The sequence below is a fragment of the Zalophus californianus genome, chromosome 2 (genome assembly GCF_009762305.2).
Source record: "Zalophus californianus isolate mZalCal1 chromosome 2, mZalCal1.pri.v2, whole genome shotgun sequence".
In the NCBI taxonomy this organism is placed as follows: domain Eukaryota; kingdom Metazoa; phylum Chordata; class Mammalia; order Carnivora; family Otariidae; genus Zalophus; species Zalophus californianus.
The window spans coordinates 158,889,207-158,907,001 of NC_045596.1; the positions used below are offsets into that span (position 1 = coordinate 158,889,207).

Here is a 17,795-nt window from a genome sequence, read left to right on the forward strand (position 1 = left end):
AATTTTTAATGCCTAAATAGTACTCCACATTGTTGTCTTGCACCATAATTCCTTTAACCAGTTTCCTGTTAACCAGAAACCAGTTTCCTTCCGGCAATGCTGATTGGATTTCTGCAAAATTTTTCACCCCAACAAGAAAAGAGGAGAGAAGACTTAAATCAAGACTTCTATCTTTAACATTTTGGGGTTTGCTTCCTAACAACAATTATTATAGTTTCCCATTAAGAATATTCTCCAGTGTTCCCTCTAATTAGGCTAATATACTTTTGGCACCATTCTCCTTTCTTTTCTCTCTCTTTTTTTTTTAAAGATTTATTTATTTATTTATTTATTTGAGACAGAGAGAATGAGAGAGAGAGAGCACATGAGAGGGGGGAGGGTCAGAGGGAGAAGCAGACTCCCTGCCAAGCAGGGAGCCCGATGCGGGACTCATCCAGGGACTCCTGGATCATGACCTGAGCCAAAGGCAGTCGCTTAACCAACTGAGCCACCCAGGCGCTCTCTCTTTCTTTTTTTTAAGAGAGAGAGAGTGTGCACCCACACGGGGGTGGGGAGGTGGGGTGGGGGAGGGAGAGAGAGAATCTCCAGCAAACTCCCTGCTAAGGGCAGAGCTACAGGCTTAGCACAGGGCTCAATCTTACGACCCTGAGATCATGACCTGAGCTGCAATCAAGAGTCAGAGCCTTATCCGACTGAGCCACCCAGATGCCCCACACCATTCTCCTTTCTTTCTTTATTTGCTCTAACACCTCCCTCTCTGTTTTCTTCCAAAGGGTCTATATTCTTTTATCAAGCCTCAAAAGAAACTAGTAAATCCTTACCAGCTGAACCCCATGTCATCGCATCTGTGATTCTAGCAGATCTTAATTGTTATTAATAACATTTTATTTCTACATATTTCATAGTAAAGTTGATAATCTTATTGTTGTCTGATAACTTAATGAAATTAATAATTAAACTCTTAAGAGCAAATATAGTTTTTTTGGTTCTAAATGCAGAATTCAGAAGGTGTAAACAGATTCTGTCAAAAGACTGTTTCTGTGAAATCTTGTTGGGCATTGGGAATACTAAATGAATAAGAAACTGCTTTGAATATGTATCAGTAGAAGAAAAGGAATGTGTGGTATGAAAATGCTATCCAAGCTCAAGCCATTACATGTTCTCTATGAGTAATTTCTCCTGATTTGTTTGCATCATTTTGCAGGCCATTATTTGCTGGTTCCTTCTCATCTCCTTGATCTCGGAACATTGGAGAACCCTAGTATTCAGTCCTCAGATCTCTTCCCTTTTTTCTTTATACTTACTCCTTTGGCTCTGGTTCAGTTTCTCAGCTTCAAACCCTGTGCTGAATGCTGATGACTCCTCGGTGCTTATCTCAATATGGACCTCTCTGAACACCAGATGTGTATTTCTGCCTATCCCACCCTTCCACTTGGATGTCCACAAGGCATCTCAAACCTACATCCACACCCAAACTTTTGATCTCCCTCCTCAAACTACTTCGAAATGTTCCCCATCTCAGTACGTGGCAACCCCATCCTTCTAGCCGTTTAGTCAAAATTTTGCAGTTATTCTTCACTCCTGTCTTTTTCTCATGTGACGCATCCAGTACATCAGCTTTTCCAGAATCTTGCCACCTCTCACCACATTCACTGACATGCCACCCTGGGCCTGGCCACCATCTCTTCTTCTTTTCCTCTTCCTCCTCCTCCTCCTTCTTCTTTTGCTATGATTATTTTAATAGCCTCCTAACTGGCCTCCCTGCTTCCATCTGGGTCCCGTCAGTTTAGTTGTAACATAGCATAATTAACATATTTCACATCAGGTGACGTCTCTGCTCTTGACTTCCCAGAGGCTTCCCATTTCAGAGTAAAAACCAGATAATTTAGACTGGCCTACACAAGCCCTACATAATCTGTCCCTCCACCCACCATCTCTCTGTCCTTAACTCCTACCACACACCTCTCACTCACTCTGCTCCAACGGCACCGGTCCCTTGCTCTATCCAGAACTATCTGGCATGCTCCCTCTACAGGGCCTCTGCATCTGCTACCTGGAATGCCCTTCCCCCATGTAATTCTGCGTGGCTCTCCTCCTCTCTTCAATAATTTTTTTTTTCTTTATCCCAAAGTCACTTTTTCAAGGAGGCCTTCTTTGATGGCATTATTAAAAATTATAACCTCCCCCATGACATTCCCTATCCCTATTTACTGACTTTTTCTCTATGACACTATCACCTAATAGACTCTAGAGTTTGTTTGTCTCTCCGTCTTCTCCCCCCCCCCACCACCAGAAAGAAAGTCCCATAGGAGCAGGGACTTATCTTCCTCCTTCACTACAGTATCCTCACTGCCTGAAACAATACCTAACACAGAGTAAGCACCCAATAAATTTTTGTTGAATGAACGAATGAATTCCAGTTTGTGTTGAGACCAAGTAGCAAATCCAGATGTGCATTAGAGAAATAAAAGGGTGTATTGTTTCCAGGTGGATTGTACAAGTGATTTAACTTTAGCACCACTGATGTAAAAGCCATCCTTGCATTGCACACGTCCATATGTCTTCTCTATAGGTTCTCTGTATGCAAGTTGCTTAATGCAGTAAGTAGTAAATAAGTAAGCAAATACTGAGCGAGTGGAGGGAAGGCTTTGTGGCATGGTGGCAGTTTGTGTATCTGTTACATTTTCTTGTCCCTGGTATCTTGCCAAGAAGTGCCCAGTGGTATTCCATAGCTTCTACGTTGTGCTCTTCCCTTTTGGGTATAGCTCGGTGACTATTCCAGTACCGTGGATTCATCCTATCAGTCCTTCCACTTCTTACTGAGCTTGTGATTCTTTCGTCATTGTTCTTGGTCTTTGTCCCTTGAAGTTTCTTTTCGCCCCTCCCAACATTTCATTAATGTCTCTTCTATAGCTTTTCAGTGTGCTTAAATATAATTCAGCATTTTTCCCATCTTAAATTTGTTAAATATTTAAGTAAAAAACAGCTAAAAAAAACTTTAAAAGTTCAAAGTAGGGAGGGTTGTAAGAGGTCTAAATATAATTTCAAAACGATAAATGAAATAAGTACTGAGAAATCCATACAGTTCTTATACACAGTCACTGCCCACTCTTGTCATTGCCAACACGTGTAAATGAACACAGTGGTTTTTATGAGCTGTCTGGATGTGTCTGCATTCATTGGCCCTGGAAATCCCCGCACTTAGCTCAACCGTGAGGAAATACAGGTAAACATTTTGAGTCCATAAAATTCACAAACAGTATTAAGACTGTAGGTCTTTTTCACTTACAGCTTCTATCTATTGCCTCACACTCTATTTGCTCTATGTCCTTCTACCATGAAGAACCCAGCCCTTGTACTCAGACATGATTTTGAATATAGCTTTTTTTTTTTAGATTTTATTTATTTATTTAAGACAGAGAGAATGAGAGAAAGAGAGAGAGCACATGAGAGGGGGGAGGGTCAGAGGGAGAAGCAGACTCCCTGCCGAGCAGGGAGCCCCATGCAGGACTCGATCCAGGGACTCCAGGATCATGACCTGAGCTGAAGGCAGTCGCTTAACCAACTGAGCCACCCAGGCATCCGATTCTGAATATAGTTTTGCCTTTATGGGCTGAGTCTCATTTCCCACCACCGACTCTTTTAAGATAAGGTTGATAGTTCCATCTTTCAAGGCTGTGGTGAGAATCCCATGCATAGGGTCTTGGTGCTTAATGGTAAAATAATAAAATTGATAATAATAATAAAATTGCTTTTGTTATTATTGTAATCATACTCTAGATATAATATTAAATATGGAAACTTCCAAGCATGCACAAAAGTGCAGAGAATAGCTTATTGGATCTCCAAGTACCCATGCCAATCTTGTTTCACCTGTCCATGCCCCTCCAGATTATTTTTATTTTTTTATTATTATTTTAAGATTTTATTTATTTATTTGACAGAGAGAGACACAGAGAAAGAGGGAACACAAGCAGGGGTAGTGGGAGAGGGAGAAGCAGTCTTCCCGTGGAGCAGGGAGCCCGATGCTGGGCTCGATCCCAGGACCCTGGGATCATGACCTGAGCCGAAGGCAGATGCTTGAAGACTGAGCCACCCAGGCGCCCCTGCAGACTATTTTTAAATAGGTCACAGATACCATGTCATTCACCCATAAATAGTATATATCTCTGAAGGATATTCTTTTTAAAAATAACCATAAAATATCATTATTAGAGTATCATTCTTAAATACTATCAAATACCCCCTTAGTATTCAAATTGCCCAATTGTCACATAGGGTTTTCTTCTTTTAACAGTTTAAGTCAGTATCCAAATAAGGTCCATACCCTTGAATATTTTATTGGAGATATAATTAAGGTGTGGGCAGAGTTTTGCTGTAAGACTGTCCATTGCAGTGTTGTCTAGAATGGAGAAAAAGCAAAATATTCATTATAGAGTAGGAGATTGGAGTATGACCTGACAATAGAACCATACACAGCAATTTAAAACAATACTGTAGAAAGACTATGTAATGAACAGAAAAGGTATTGGTAAGTGAAAAAGGCAGGTTATAAAACAGTATTTACACTTTCTATTTTTGTTAATAAAATACATATCTGAATGGCGGGGGAAATGAATGATTTTCTCTCTTCAGTTTTAGAATCAGAATTTCTCATCTTTCTATAGTGATCATGTATTCCTTGTGTAATAAAAAGCTATTAAAAATAAAACTGCAGCAGAAGGGCATCTGGGCGGTTGTCTGGTTTCACATAGCATTCGTTCTATTTGAGTTGTTAAGCTCTCTTCTCCCCATGTGTTTTCTCATGTGATTTGAAGAGCAGTCCTCAGAGGTAGGAAGCAGCAGAAGCCCTGACAGGGTCTGTGCCTTCCCCTGAGGCTATCACACAGCTCCACAAAAGCGCATTCAGATGGCTACTGTTCACCCTTGGGACACATGATCTCATGCGCACTCCTCGTGCCATCCTGGGAAGGTGGGAGGCAGAGCTGTGCTAGGACACGTCTTCCTTTTAAGGGGGCATCCGAGTCTCAGAGAACCTGACTTTTGTTCACACCAACCCTCAGGTTAGTTGTAGGGCCAAGTTTTGGTCCAGATGTCTGGTGCTGGCCATAACCATGAGACTACATTTTGCATCCCTTCAAAATCACAACATTTCAGTGTAGGTGTGCGAGGGGCAGGACCTACTTATGTTTGGCCAAGGGAGTGCTTAATCCTGTCTCAATGTAACGCACCACGCTGCATTCTGTGGTTCAGAATCTGACCAAACTTGCTCGGGTTCTCCACACCCATTTAGGGAAGGATGGGCTTCTGCTTGTCTTTGCTTTCTGTAAAATATTCATGTTCTGTCCACTGTCTAAACTTTGGTGCTTGCTGATGTCTGCAGCCCCCAAGTCCCTCTCGGTGAGTGTCCCTTGCACTCAGCTCATGCCTTCTGTGGCACTCTGAGCCCTCAGCCAGAACCTGAGAGGTCCGCCTGTTGCCCCTGCACCAAGCCCTCCCCACACTCCACCACGTTCCTCTTTCCACGGTCACCTCTTGGCTGTGCTCTGGCTGGACTCCAGCTGGTTCTGACGCCTCCTTCTCTGAATCCTTATCTGTACCCTGCAATTTGGTTGTATATTTCTTGTTCTTTATGTCCACCTTTCCTCCTCCTAAAAGACCACGGGCTCCTTGCAGTAAGACACTATTAATAATGATGGCAATGACAACAGTTCTGATGGGTCACTGGGCCCTTCTTGTGTACCAGGCCCACAGCTGAGTGATTTACATAATTTCTCAGTATTTATTACTCACTTGACAGATGAAGAAATCGAAGCTCTGAAAGGTTGAGTAACTTGTCCAAGATCACCCAGCTAGAAAGTGATAGAACTGGAATTTTAACCACATCTGTCTGACTATAAAGCCCATGCTTTTCCAAACTGTGCATACTCTTTGTCGCTGTTGGTTGTTTGATTCAGATTTCCTTGAGTGCTCTTCACAGTGGCGTCTGAGGTTTTCATCTGGTGGTAGAAAAGCCTCCTGTCAATAAGAGAGCAGATAGTATTCTCCATAGCCCAGATGGTTGGTTGGGATGAGAACACTCCAAGCTCCCTGTGTGTTCTTCCCACCCCCACTTTCTTGCCTCTGCACACCCTTCGCTGCCCCACAACCTCTCTCTCTCTCTCTCTCTCTCATTCCTTTCCCTGGGGATACCCCAGCAGTCAGAGGACTCTCCCTAGATGATCGGGGATCGTCTGCGGGTCTAATATCTTTTGATAGAGTTGGTAAGAAAATGGAGCCATGGATCGGCCAAAGTCCCCGCGGAGAGAATCCGGACTGAAGACGGACCCCCACCCCTGTACCTCTTTCCCGTCACAGCTCCCCTTCCCTTCCCCCAGTCAGAATCCTTGTTTGGGGGCTCCCAAGCCTCTGGGCTCAGCCCCACCCCTCTCCCAGCATCCTAAAGTTCGGGGGCTGCATTCAAGTGAGAGATTTCCAAGTTGAGGTGTGTTGGAGGGACTTCTGAGGGCGGCTTGTCCTGGAAGAACGGGGGTGGGGTGGGGGGGGAGTGGCAGCCACCGCCGCTGTCTCTGAGGACATCAGCGGAGCTTCCTGGGAGACCCTCTGCCCTTTCCCCTCCCACCAGCCCAGGCGAGCAGGGACCAAGCTTGCTTATTGTCACCTGACGCTGGGCAGCCTCTGATCCCATTGGTGGAGCCAGATTCGGTCTGGCTCTCCCGTTCTTTCTCGCCTTCTCTGCCTCTCGCTCTCCTCCACGCTGCTGTGATTTCGCTCTTGCCTCTCCTTGCGCTCAGCTGGGAAGATCGCCTCTCTGGGGGCAGCAGCCGTGTGCTGCAGAGCCAGGCAGGAGCTGCCTGCGGGGCATGGAAGAAGCCTCTTTGGCAGCCTCGAGAGGAGCGGGAGGAGCGAGCGAGCGCCGCTGCCTGTGACCCCAGTGTCGCTGCTGCCCCTCTCCCTGGGAAGAGCACGTCCACACAGAGGGCTCTCCCTTCCCTCCCTTCCAGGTCTTCCTCTGCAGAGCCCCGTGGAGCCAGGTGAGTGCCCTTCCTCCCCAGAGCATCCCGCTGTCAATTCTGAGAGGGACTGAGGCAGCAAGGGGCTAGGAGCTGGGGGCACCAGGGGCCTGCCACTGCCCACGGTGCCCACCTGGATTGCCAGGGCCAACGACCTTGTCCCCTGTCCCCCAGGGCCTTGGCAAAGGGATTAACAGCTGGGTCCCGTCCCCAGGGGCACCACAGTTAGTCACCCCGTGACCATTCTGCTGCAGTCAGCGATGCCAACAGGGAGAGTGGGGTGGGGGAAGATTCCCCCCTGGCTTGTGGGTGGCTTTTCTGGAGGGGCATGGGCAAGGGGTATCGGTGTGTACGGCACGTATGCATGCTTGCGAGGACCCTGGAGGTTTGCTTGCGTAGACAGTTCTGTATGCACACACTTAGGCTCTTGTGTGGGTTTCCACTGCTGGGTGGCATGTTTAGGGACATATGTTTCTTGTACACGTGAGCTACGTGTGTGGGGGGATCACTTATCTGAGTAGCCTCTGGGTTATGTGGGTGGGGGCAGTGTGAGGCAGTATATTTATGGGGTGGACATATCACTTGTCACGGGTGTGGGAGTACATGTTGAGGGAGGGAGTGCATGTAACCAAAGGATTTCTATGTCGGGAGGGGCAACTCCAGAGCAGAAAGGGGTAGGTAGGTGGAGAGTGTGGGCAGAGGCCACTGTCCGTGCGCAGACCCATGTAGGTGAGCAGACCTGTCGGCATGTGGAGGATCAGGGCTGGCAGAGGGTGGCTAGGGACAAAACATGTTTTCAAAGTCTGGGTCTTCGAGCCTGGAGAAGATTTGAGAGATAATACCAGAATCTGGGCAGGGGTTGAGTTGACGTGTGTGTGAGTGTACATGCGTGTGCAAGCCGGCATATGGGTCGCATGCCTTCTGTGGAGGTAGCACACGTGCATGTTGGCGCCTGTGGCTTTCTTTTCTTCCCCAAATATGGCTTTGCGAGAAGGTGTGCGTGCATATGTGTGTGCGTGAACCTCTGGACTCCAACATGTGTGGGTCTGTGTGGAGGCGACAGCTTGTAGCGGGAAAACTGTGGGACATTCTTAGAATGTGGAAGGGGGTGGAGGCACCTGAGTGCGCAGGTGAGTGCGCGAGACCGAGAATGTCTGAGGAGATGCGTGCAGCCCTTGTGTGGCGGGTGTGGGTGGGCACATTTGGTGCATGTGTGTATGTGTGCGTATGCGTGTGCACTCATGTTCCTGCCTGTGTGTGGGTGTGTAAGTGCTTGTCTTGGCAGTGCGGGTGTTTCTCAGGTGCTGTCTCAACCTGTCCCTCACACCCTGACCTTCCCCAGTCATGGACTTGGAGAACTGGGGCTCACACCCACCCTTGGTCCACCCTGGCATTGCTGTTCTCCCAAGTGTCACTCACGGCCACTCTCCCAAGCTAGCATGGGGGAGTAATCTTAGCTCTTCCAGAACTGTAGAAAGGAAAGGATGAGCCAGGTCCTAGGGAGCCCCCCCCAAACATGGCTGCCCCTGTCTCTGGGGAGAGTCTGAGGAGAGGAGTACTGAGGCAGTAATAGGTGCCCACCTGTGGGGTAGGCATAGATTGAATCTGCTGTGGGTGGGAGGTGGTCACTCAGGCCCTCTCTGGGGTGGGAGTGTGTCTGTGTTGGTGTGTTGTGTTGGTGCGTGTGTGTGTGCATGTGGGTGCATGTGTATATCTCCCTGGGGAGCTCCTCACTGGGAGCCCAGAGGATGGCAACCCCCCAGTCTCCACATCTGTCCCCATGAATTATAAACTGGTTTATTACCATACAGTTGTTTCCCAATCCTATTTTGCTTTATTTTGGGATGGACCTGGTAGCACCCCCATGCTTGTTTACCATAGGATTCCCTGCGCACAAGCCACGGACATTTGGCTAAATTGCACGACAGGCAGGCTCATAATTTAGGGTAGGAAGCCAAAATGAAACACGGGCTCAGGGAGCACCCTGGAACAGGTAAAGGCCATCACCCATATCCGTCTCCCTGTGCCTGCCACTCAGGCAGCCCACGGATGAATTTAGAGATACCAGGCTCCACAACAGACTTAACTGACAGGCAAGTGTGGGTTGGATCTTCTGGAAGCTATAAATAGAAGTACCTGCTTTCGAAGGCACAAGGTACCCTCACCCTTAGCGCCTGGGCAAAGAGAGGAGCAGAAGCAGAAAGGGGAGAAAAGGAAACAACATTCCAGAAAGCTGAGGTGTGCTGGGACGGGGCTTGAGAAGGAACCGGGAAACCACGAGCTCCCCTGGGCACTAAGCAAACGCCCGGGAGCAAGTTCAACCCACGTTCGTGTTCTTGTCCCAGAGACAGTCCCGCCCCTCTCCCGCCCCCTCTCTCTTCCCACCCTGTTCCCCAGAGCCAGGCCACAATCAAGGCCAGGGTCGGCTCCTCCTAGCTAAAGCACAGGTGACTGCCAGGGGTGTGGTCCTTTCATACTTGGAAAAGCAGCCCAGGTGGACGCGAAGGGGTGAGAAAAGAGGAAGGTGAGAGAAAATGTAGCTACTGGAAAGGGAAGGATAGAAGGAAGTAAAATAAATAACAGTAAAACCACGCGCACCTACGCATATACACATGTCACACACATATCACACACACTCACATGTGCGGATACAGCCTTTGCTTAATGATAAAGAGTTTGGGCTCTGGGGGCGCCTGGGTGGCTCAGTGGTTAAGTGTCTGCCTTCGGCTTAGGTCACGATCCCAGAGTCCTGGGATCGAGCCCCGCATGGGGCTCCCTGCTCGGCGGGAAGCCTGCTTCTCCCTCTCACACTCCCCCTGCTTGTGGTCCCTCTCTCGCTGTGTCTCTCTGTGTCAAATAAATAAAAAAGATCTTAAAAAAAAAAAAAGAGTTTGGGCTCTGGAGTCAGATGTGAGTTCAAATCACTTTATAGCTGCATGACCTCTGACATCTCGGTATCGCCCCAACCTCAGTGAACTCATCTGTAAAATGGGGATAATAAAAGTACCTACCTATGGCGAGGCTTGCATGGGATGATGCTTGGGCGATTATGGCCACATATCGGCCTGTTGTAGATGTCAAAGGCAAAATGAATTATTCAAACGAGTCAAGAAACGGAGGATCAGCTGAAAGGAAAGAGTGATAGTTGCAAAGTTAGGGGTGGAAGAAGAGCTGTGGCCCATACTGCCCCCTCCCACCACTGGCGTATCCACGTGCATCTCCGTGGCGCTTGGACTCCCAGCCTTGGTCTTGGTGACCCTCCCTGAGTCACCCCGAGGGAGGAGGGAGGCCTGAGCCTGAGCGACCTGGCACCCTTGGCCTCTTGGCTGCCAGGGCCCTCTGCCCGCCTCAACCCTCACACGGGTCTCCTCAGTGGGTGCTTCCTATCTCTCCTACCCCGCCTCATACAGTTCTCTCCACCCCCACCCCTTCCTCTTTTCACGCCTGCTGGCTGAGGGCCCCCCTCCTCGGCTCCATCTGCTGCGAATCTGTCCTGCCCGGCGTTTGCAGCATTCCCACTGCCTCTGCCACCTGTCAGGTGCCGTCTGTTCTGCAGACCCCTCTGAGGAGAGCCAAGAGCCCCCCGAGGGGGGAGACCCCATCCCACCCTTGGTCCTGCCCCTCCATCTTCCCATGCACTCTTCCCATCTGATTTGTTGAGGCAGGTGCGATCAGTGGATTCCCAAGGTTCCAATTTGCAAGGGATGTTGGGAGCAAGACATTCCAGAAAACTCTGGTGGGGAGGAAGGGGCTACTGCTTCCTCTCCCCTCAGTCCCCACAGGAGCCAAGCCAGAGGGGAGCATGGAGCTGCTGTCCACGCCCCACAGCATCGAGGTCAACAACATCACCTGTGACTCCTTCCGGATCTCCTGGGCCATGGAGAACAGTGACCTGGAGAGGGTCACCCATTACTTCATTGACCTTAACAAGAAGGAGAACAAGAACTCCAACAAGTTCAAGCACCGGGTGAGTGGAGGGTGCACAGAGGGCCCGTTGCTCACACTCCTCCTTGAAGGAGGCAGGGTAACGGAGCGCTTGCCGGTGGGTGATGGTTGGGACTCTGACAGGCCTGGTTCAAACCCAGGCTCTTCTCCCAGTGTAATCTTAGGAAAGTTATTCAGCCTCACTGAGCCCAAGTTAAGTAAAAAGGGTATAATAATGCCAGCCCCCGCAGGCTTGTGAGAGGCTTCAGTGAGGTAATGTTTGCGTGGTGTCTGGCTTGGGGCCCAGCCCCCGTGAACGCCATTATTGGCATCATGACTGGGGCTTCAGACGGGGAGGGAAAACCTGAGGGGGGCCACAGACATCACACCGGGGGCTGGTGTCTCAGGGTATGACAAAGCCCCTGACTCAGGAAGCAGCTTTGTTGTTGACTGTGTGGGCAACGTGGGCCATGGGAGGGCTGGGGCCCTTTGCTTGGTCCTCATTGACCCCTCTTGGGCCGCTGTGATCCTCTCTGCCCCTGGCTCTCTGGCCTACAGGTGGCTGGGTTTAGGAAAGCAGCATGGGAGAGTCCTCTGCTGGCTGGGGTGTCCTTTCCCTGGGTTAAAGCCGGGGAGGGGGTGGGTGGGAAGAAGGCTCCCATCTCCTCAAGCTGGCAGAGAGGAAGGGGGAAGAGTGAGGTGGGAAGGAGCTGGTTCCCACGACGACTGCATCATGTGGGTTGCTCACCCTCTCTCTCTTTGGAACTGGTTCTCCCGATCTGGGTGTCTTTTGGCAGGCCAGTTGCCACGGTGACGTGAATGTTCAACACCACCCCCTTAACCCTCCCCCCCAAAGAATAAGGCATATTTTCCCTTCCTCCCTGGCTCTCGGCATTTGCCGTTGCCGTGGAGACGGCACTGCAGTGTGCAGAGCTCTCGAAGTCTCCCTCAAAAACGGAGGTCTCGCCGCCCTCAACTTTTCGGCCTCCACCCCCGTGGCCTTTCTCCTTAATTCCCAAGAGAACGGGCATCAGGGGGCGTTACGGAGGGGTGGAGGCTGGGGGGTATCTGTATGGCCTTCCCAACGGCCACTGCTTGCTTCTGCAGGAAAATGGTGGCCAGGGCGCCGAGCCATTGAATCTCTGAGATTTTGGCCCTCCTTGGGCAGCCTAGGGGCCATCTGGGGAGCGTGAGGTCTGGCGGAATGCCAAGATTGGGCCAGACCCCCAGTTTGACTCTTGGCTCTCTGCATCCCATTTCTCAGGATGTCCCCACCAAGCTTGTGGCCAAGGCCGTGCCATTGCCCATGACAGTAAGAGGCCACTGGTTCCTGAGCCCCCGCACAGAGTACAGCGTGGCCGTGCAGACGGCCGTGAAGCAGAGTGACGGGGAGTACCTGGTGTCCGGCTGGAGCGAGACGGTTGAGTTCTGCACCGGGGGTGAGGCCGTGCTCTCTTGCTGCTTTGACACATCGGTCTTAGTTAGGGTCGGGAGGGGGATGCGTCTTAATCCAGCAGACGCTTATGAGCACCTGCTGAATGCGGGCACCATGCTTCAGCCATCAGAGAGGCACCCCAACGAGACCCGCCCCTGCCCCCGCCAAGCCCGCAGTCTGACACGGCAGGGGGGTGGGGCAGACGTCATCACTGCTAGTTGGGCTGCCAATACCGCTTCCGAACAGGGATGCACTTCCTTTTCGGGCTCGGGGCAAGCATGCTGTTTTTGAATCGTGGTAAAATACCCATAACACAGTTTCCCATTTTAACCAGTTAAGCGTATGGGTCAGTAGTATTAAGTACGTTCACAGTGGTTGTGCAACCAATCTCCAGAACTTTGTCATCTTCCCAAACTGAAACTCTACACTCACTACACAACAGCTCTCCTCCTCACTTCAGCCCCTGGCAACCACCATTTCACTTTGTGTCTCTGTAACTTTGACTCCTCTCGGTAGCTCCTGCGAGGGGAATCACGCAGCATTTGTCCTTCTGTGACTGCAACATGAGTTCCGTTATTTCACTCGGCATCATGTCCTCAAGGTTCATCCATGCTGAGCATGTGTCAGAATGTCCTTCCTTTTTTTTTTTTTAAAGATTTTATTTATTTATTTGAGAGAGATAGAAAGCACATGAGAGGGGGGAGGGTCAGAGGGAGAAGCAGACTCCCTGCTGAACAGGGAGCCCAATGCGGGGCTCGATCCCAGGACTCCAGGATCATGACCTGAGCCGAAGGCAGTCGCTTAACCGACTGAGCCACCCAGGCGCCCTGTCCTTCCTTTTTAAGGCTCAATAGTATCCCATTGTATGTATAGACCACACTTTGTTTATCCATCATAGGTCGAAGGACAGTCAGTAAGTAATATTAATAATAATCCCATTTGCTCATCTTGAGCCTCCACTTAGCCTGGGAACCTGACCCCTACTTAGGGGTCCTGCAAACCCTCTTAGCAGAATTAAGTTGGCAAATTCCAGTATGAACAAGCACCAGGCTTACGTGTACCTGGTAATGGATGACCCAGGATCTGCCCCACAAATAGTCCACTCTTTAGGTGTCCACAGGGGGAACTGCTCCAGATCTCTCTCTGTCACAGGGAAGGGGCAGGGAACATTCCTAGCCCCGGGCCTCTGAGGCTGCTGGCTCCATCCTCTGCCAAGGCCCATGCCCTAAGTCTCCTTGAGTTGCCATTCTTTCCCGAGCAGTGCTTTTTCTTAGCTCGGCTGCAAAACCCCACTCTGGAGGTGCTCCCACTCCTTGCGGGGAAAGCCTCTTGGTTTACCCCAGAACTCCACACCTAGTGGGAGTTTAATTCAAACTGGGGAGCTGCGGATGGCTGCAGTCCAGTCCCCACTACTCTTGCCAAACCCAGCACCCTGGCCAGGGCTGCATCAGCAAGGAGGAAAGGGCACCTTTTTCTAATTTGTACAAAGGCCCTGTCTTTGCTGGCAGCAGCCCTTGCCCGAGCCTCAGGGCCCCAGAGGCTGGTCCTGGCCCTGGGAGGTGTCCGGTCTACCATCCTGTCTCCAGCCTTCCCTGCTTCTCTCAGGGTGCCGAAGCAGTCACTGCCTCTGACCCTGCTCCGGCTACCCACTCACATCAGTGATCAGCAGGCTCCTTGTGAGCCCCTACCTATAATGACAACTGGCTTCCGTGTGGGTGGTATGGACGGCCTTCTACCTGCTGGATTTGGGGGTCTCCCCCTAGGGGACCTCAAATTCTCCCCTCTCAATCCTTGTTTTGCTTGCTGGTCTTCTTCACATGAGGATAGCCAGGGATCACAGCTCCTGGGGCCCCCGGCATGACTGTCTAACTGGGCAGCCCCTATCCCTTTCTGACTCAGAGAGCTGAGCCTCTGGCAATGAGAGTGCAGGGGTGATGAAGACAAACAGCATCCAGCTGTCCATGTTCCCAGCTGGGCCACCTGGCTTGCTCCTATGTGGTCCAAGGTGCTGTGACTGTTTGGTGTCCCCTGTTGCTCTGAGGACGGAGGTGGGCTGACATACTCCGTGTGCAGTGGGTGAGTGTGGGGGCATGACGCTGTGAGACCCAGCCTGGCCCTGGGCTTAACCAGCCGGGACTCTTGCAGATTATGCCAAGGAGCACCTGGCCCAGCTGCAGGAGAAGGCCGAGCAGATCGCAGGCCGTATGCTCCGCTTCTCCGTCTTCTACCGCAACCACCACAAGGAGTACTTCCAGCACGCCAGGTACGGCGTGGCCCCTGGCAGGGGCCTGGGTCTCGCCTTCTGCCCCTGACTCTGCTTTGCCCAGACAGCCGTGGCTGTCTGACATCACGCCCACCTTGTCTTTGCCAGACCCTCCTACGGAGTATCACAGGCTGGCTCTGGGGGGATGGCTCACTGCTGGGGATTGGGCTCCAGGGAAGGAGAGGGCTCTCGGGATGGGGATGCTTGGGGGAACCATGTGAACTGGCCTGGGTGAACAAGATCTTGGGTTTGCTCCTCCTTTTGGACAGTTCCTTTCACTGGCTTCTAATGCCCAGAGTCAGCTGTCTCTCCAGTTCAGGCCCTGGGTCCCAGAGGGAGATGGTAAGGGGAGCACAGGGTGAGAGGATTCTGTGTCTGAAGGGTCCTAGTTTTCAAACTGTGTGCTGTGGAGGCTGGAGGCTCCAGGGAGGTGTCACAGGGCATTTTAGGGGGGTATTAAGGGGTTGTTGAGGAAATTAGGGTGAGGCTCGGTGGGCCCCACATCTATCAGTCAACTGGAGCAGCTTCAGTTGCACTGCTTATCGACTGCCTATGTATAATATCTTTTGGGGAAGAAAGAGAGGGGCTCTGTAGTCCAAAAATATTTGATCCAATTGATGATCTGTTCTAACCCTCTCAGCCTAGAGATGGGGAGCCTGAGGCGCAGAGAGCCAGTAGGTCACTAGTCACCTGGGACATCCAGGACCTGGCAAGGGTGAAGCCGGGTCGGGGGCTGCCCACCCTCCCCAGGCCTGCTGACACCGCCCCAAGTCCATGTCCTTCTAAGGCTGGGCTAGGGCAACCTGCTAGTCTTACTGTCTTTGTCATTGCATTCAACTGGGGGTGCGGTGCTCCCACCCTACTCCAGCATGGCAGGGAGCTAATGGGCTCTTTGGTTTTTGTACTAAAGAAGAGAGGCAGCCAGGTGAGTGGTGAGCACACTGGCCCAGTTCCAGGTCCTCTCTCAGCAAGCACGCAAGAGAGAGAAAGCACCCATATGTGCCAGGATGTAAAGATGAATAAAGGGTAGAGTCCCCCCTCTTGAAAACCTCAGAGTCTATCAGAGGGACAGTTCAGACAGATGGAATGTAAGAAGTACATGTGATTGTTGAGTAAAATTCAGTACCTGCACGTAGCAGGCAAAGTTTTGTTGAATACAAATGTGCCTGATGTTCCCCGAAGATTTTGGAGAGGAGGGGACACCTGTGCTGGGCCTGGAAGGATGATTAGGAGTTTGGTGGGCCAGGTGAAGAGAGGTCCAGGGAAAGGCAGTCCAGGCAGAGGGAAGAGCCCTGCAAAGGCACAGAGGCAGGAAAGTTGGGGGTTCATGTGTGGCTGGAGAATGTTACTTGTGGGTGTAGGGGTGGTGGGAGGTGGGGTCAGAAAGACCAGACCTTGATGGCCTTGCTTTTCATGAAAGCTCCATCAGAGGGTTTTAAGATGGGGAGTGGAAGGTTCAGACCTCTCCTCTGTGAAGGAGTGGCTTGCATCAGTCCATCTCCAGGGCTCTCCCTGCTCTCACATTCTGGAATGTTCTATTTGCGACCGATGGAGGCAGCAGCTGGTGGGAGAGCTGGGAGCTCGGCTGGCTTCCTTCTCAACCCCACACAGCAGCCAAGCCTCAGCCCAGCTAACCAGCGGCATTTTCTCTTCCCTTTGGCATTTTTCCCCCGGGGTGGGTAGGACCCACTGCGGGAACATGCTGCAGCCCTACCTGAAGGACAACAGCGGCAGCCATGGCTCCCCAACCAGCGGCATGCTCCACGGGGTCTTCTTCAGCTGCAACACAGAGTTCAACACTGGCCAGCCTCCTCAGGACTCCCCCTACGGTCGCTGGCGCTTCCAGATCCCTGCCCAGCGCCTTTTCAACCCCAGCACCAACCTCTACTTTGCGGACTTCTACTGTATGTACACAGCTTACCACTATGCCATCCTGGTGCTGGCCCCTAAGGGCTCCCTGGGGGACCGCTTCTGCCGTGACCGCCTGCCCCTCCTGGACATTGCCTGCAACAAGTTCCTGACCTGCAGCGTGGAGGATGGGGAGCTGATCTTCCGCCATGCCCAGGACCTCATCCTGGAGATCATCTATACCGAACCCGTTGACCTGTCCCTGGGCACCCTGGGGGAGATCAGCGGGCACCAGCTCATGAGCCTATCCACTGCTGACGCCAAGAAAGACCCTAGCTGCAAGACCTGCAACATCAGTGTGGGCCGCTAGGGACTCCTGGGGAACTGGGGGGCTAGGGAGAGATGACAGGCAGGGTGGCAATGGGTGGCATAGGTTCAGGGAGCTGGCTTTCTCTCCCCTGCCCCCCCCCAGCTCCCTCCACGCCACAGCCTTCCCCTTTCCCACCCAGTGGCATTAGAGGCAACAGAGGGTGTCCCCTTGGTAGGCGTGGCCTATTCACCCCTGGTGGACTTGGTAACGCTTCTTAGCCTCCGTAGGTTGGTGGAAGGAGGGTAGATTTCTGGAGATTTCCCCATTCCTGGTTTCCCTGTCCTGCTGTTTCTTGCTTCATCCCGGCCTCCACCTCATGGAAACTTACAGCCTGGGGGCTGTCGCTGAGCAGCCTCCCCGGGCCAGAGCCCACGTGTTCCTTGCCTGCCCCCAGAGGCGCTGCAGAGAGCCGCGGGTGCTCCTCTCCAGCCCCGCCCACCCCACTCAGGGCCAACCACAGAATACCCCTCCCCTCTGTGCCGGCCCGGGGCCGGGGGGGGGGGGGGGGGGGGGGGGGGGGGGGGGGGGGGGGCTACCGACTCCAGGCCTGGCCCTTTCCCTTTATACATAGTCTCCTGCACCGCTCTGACCCCCCAGCACCCTCTTCCTGCATGGGGAGAGCTGTCCCTCCCCTTCTCCACCTGCCCTCTAGAAAGGGGCCCTCTTTTTCCTCCTGGCTTTGGGGGCTCCGGGCTGTTGGGACTTTTCCTTTCTCCTCTGGAGATGATGTGTACCCCAGCGTACCTTCTCCGTTGCTCAGAGCACCGAGGTCGGCAGTGGCAGCCACTGGGGTCGAGGAGGGGGACAGAGACCCCTGAGACCCAGAGGTAACCCTTCTTAGCCCGAAGGGGGCCGCCTCCTGCCCCGAGGGGACCCAGTGTGGAACTAGAATCGAGGGCTTTCCGAAGAGCCCCAGCACCCTGCCTGACTGTGCGCTTTGCT

General features: G+C 52.0%; 1 protein-coding gene across 1 annotated transcript; it reads left to right on the plus strand.

Moving 5' to 3' along the window:
- Positions 1-6,745: 6,745 nt before the first annotated feature.
- Positions 6,746-17,361, plus strand: LOC113924093 (phytanoyl-CoA 2-hydroxylase interacting protein). Its single transcript, XM_027597373.2, has 5 exons — positions 6,746-7,034; positions 10,787-10,980; positions 12,202-12,376; positions 14,518-14,635; positions 16,319-17,361. The coding sequence occupies exons 2-5, from the start codon at positions 10,816-10,818 to the stop codon at positions 16,851-16,853; spliced, it is 993 nt and encodes a 330-aa protein (XP_027453174.1). The 5' UTR covers positions 6,746-7,034; positions 10,787-10,815; the 3' UTR covers positions 16,854-17,361.
- Positions 17,362-17,795: the final 434 nt, after the last annotated feature.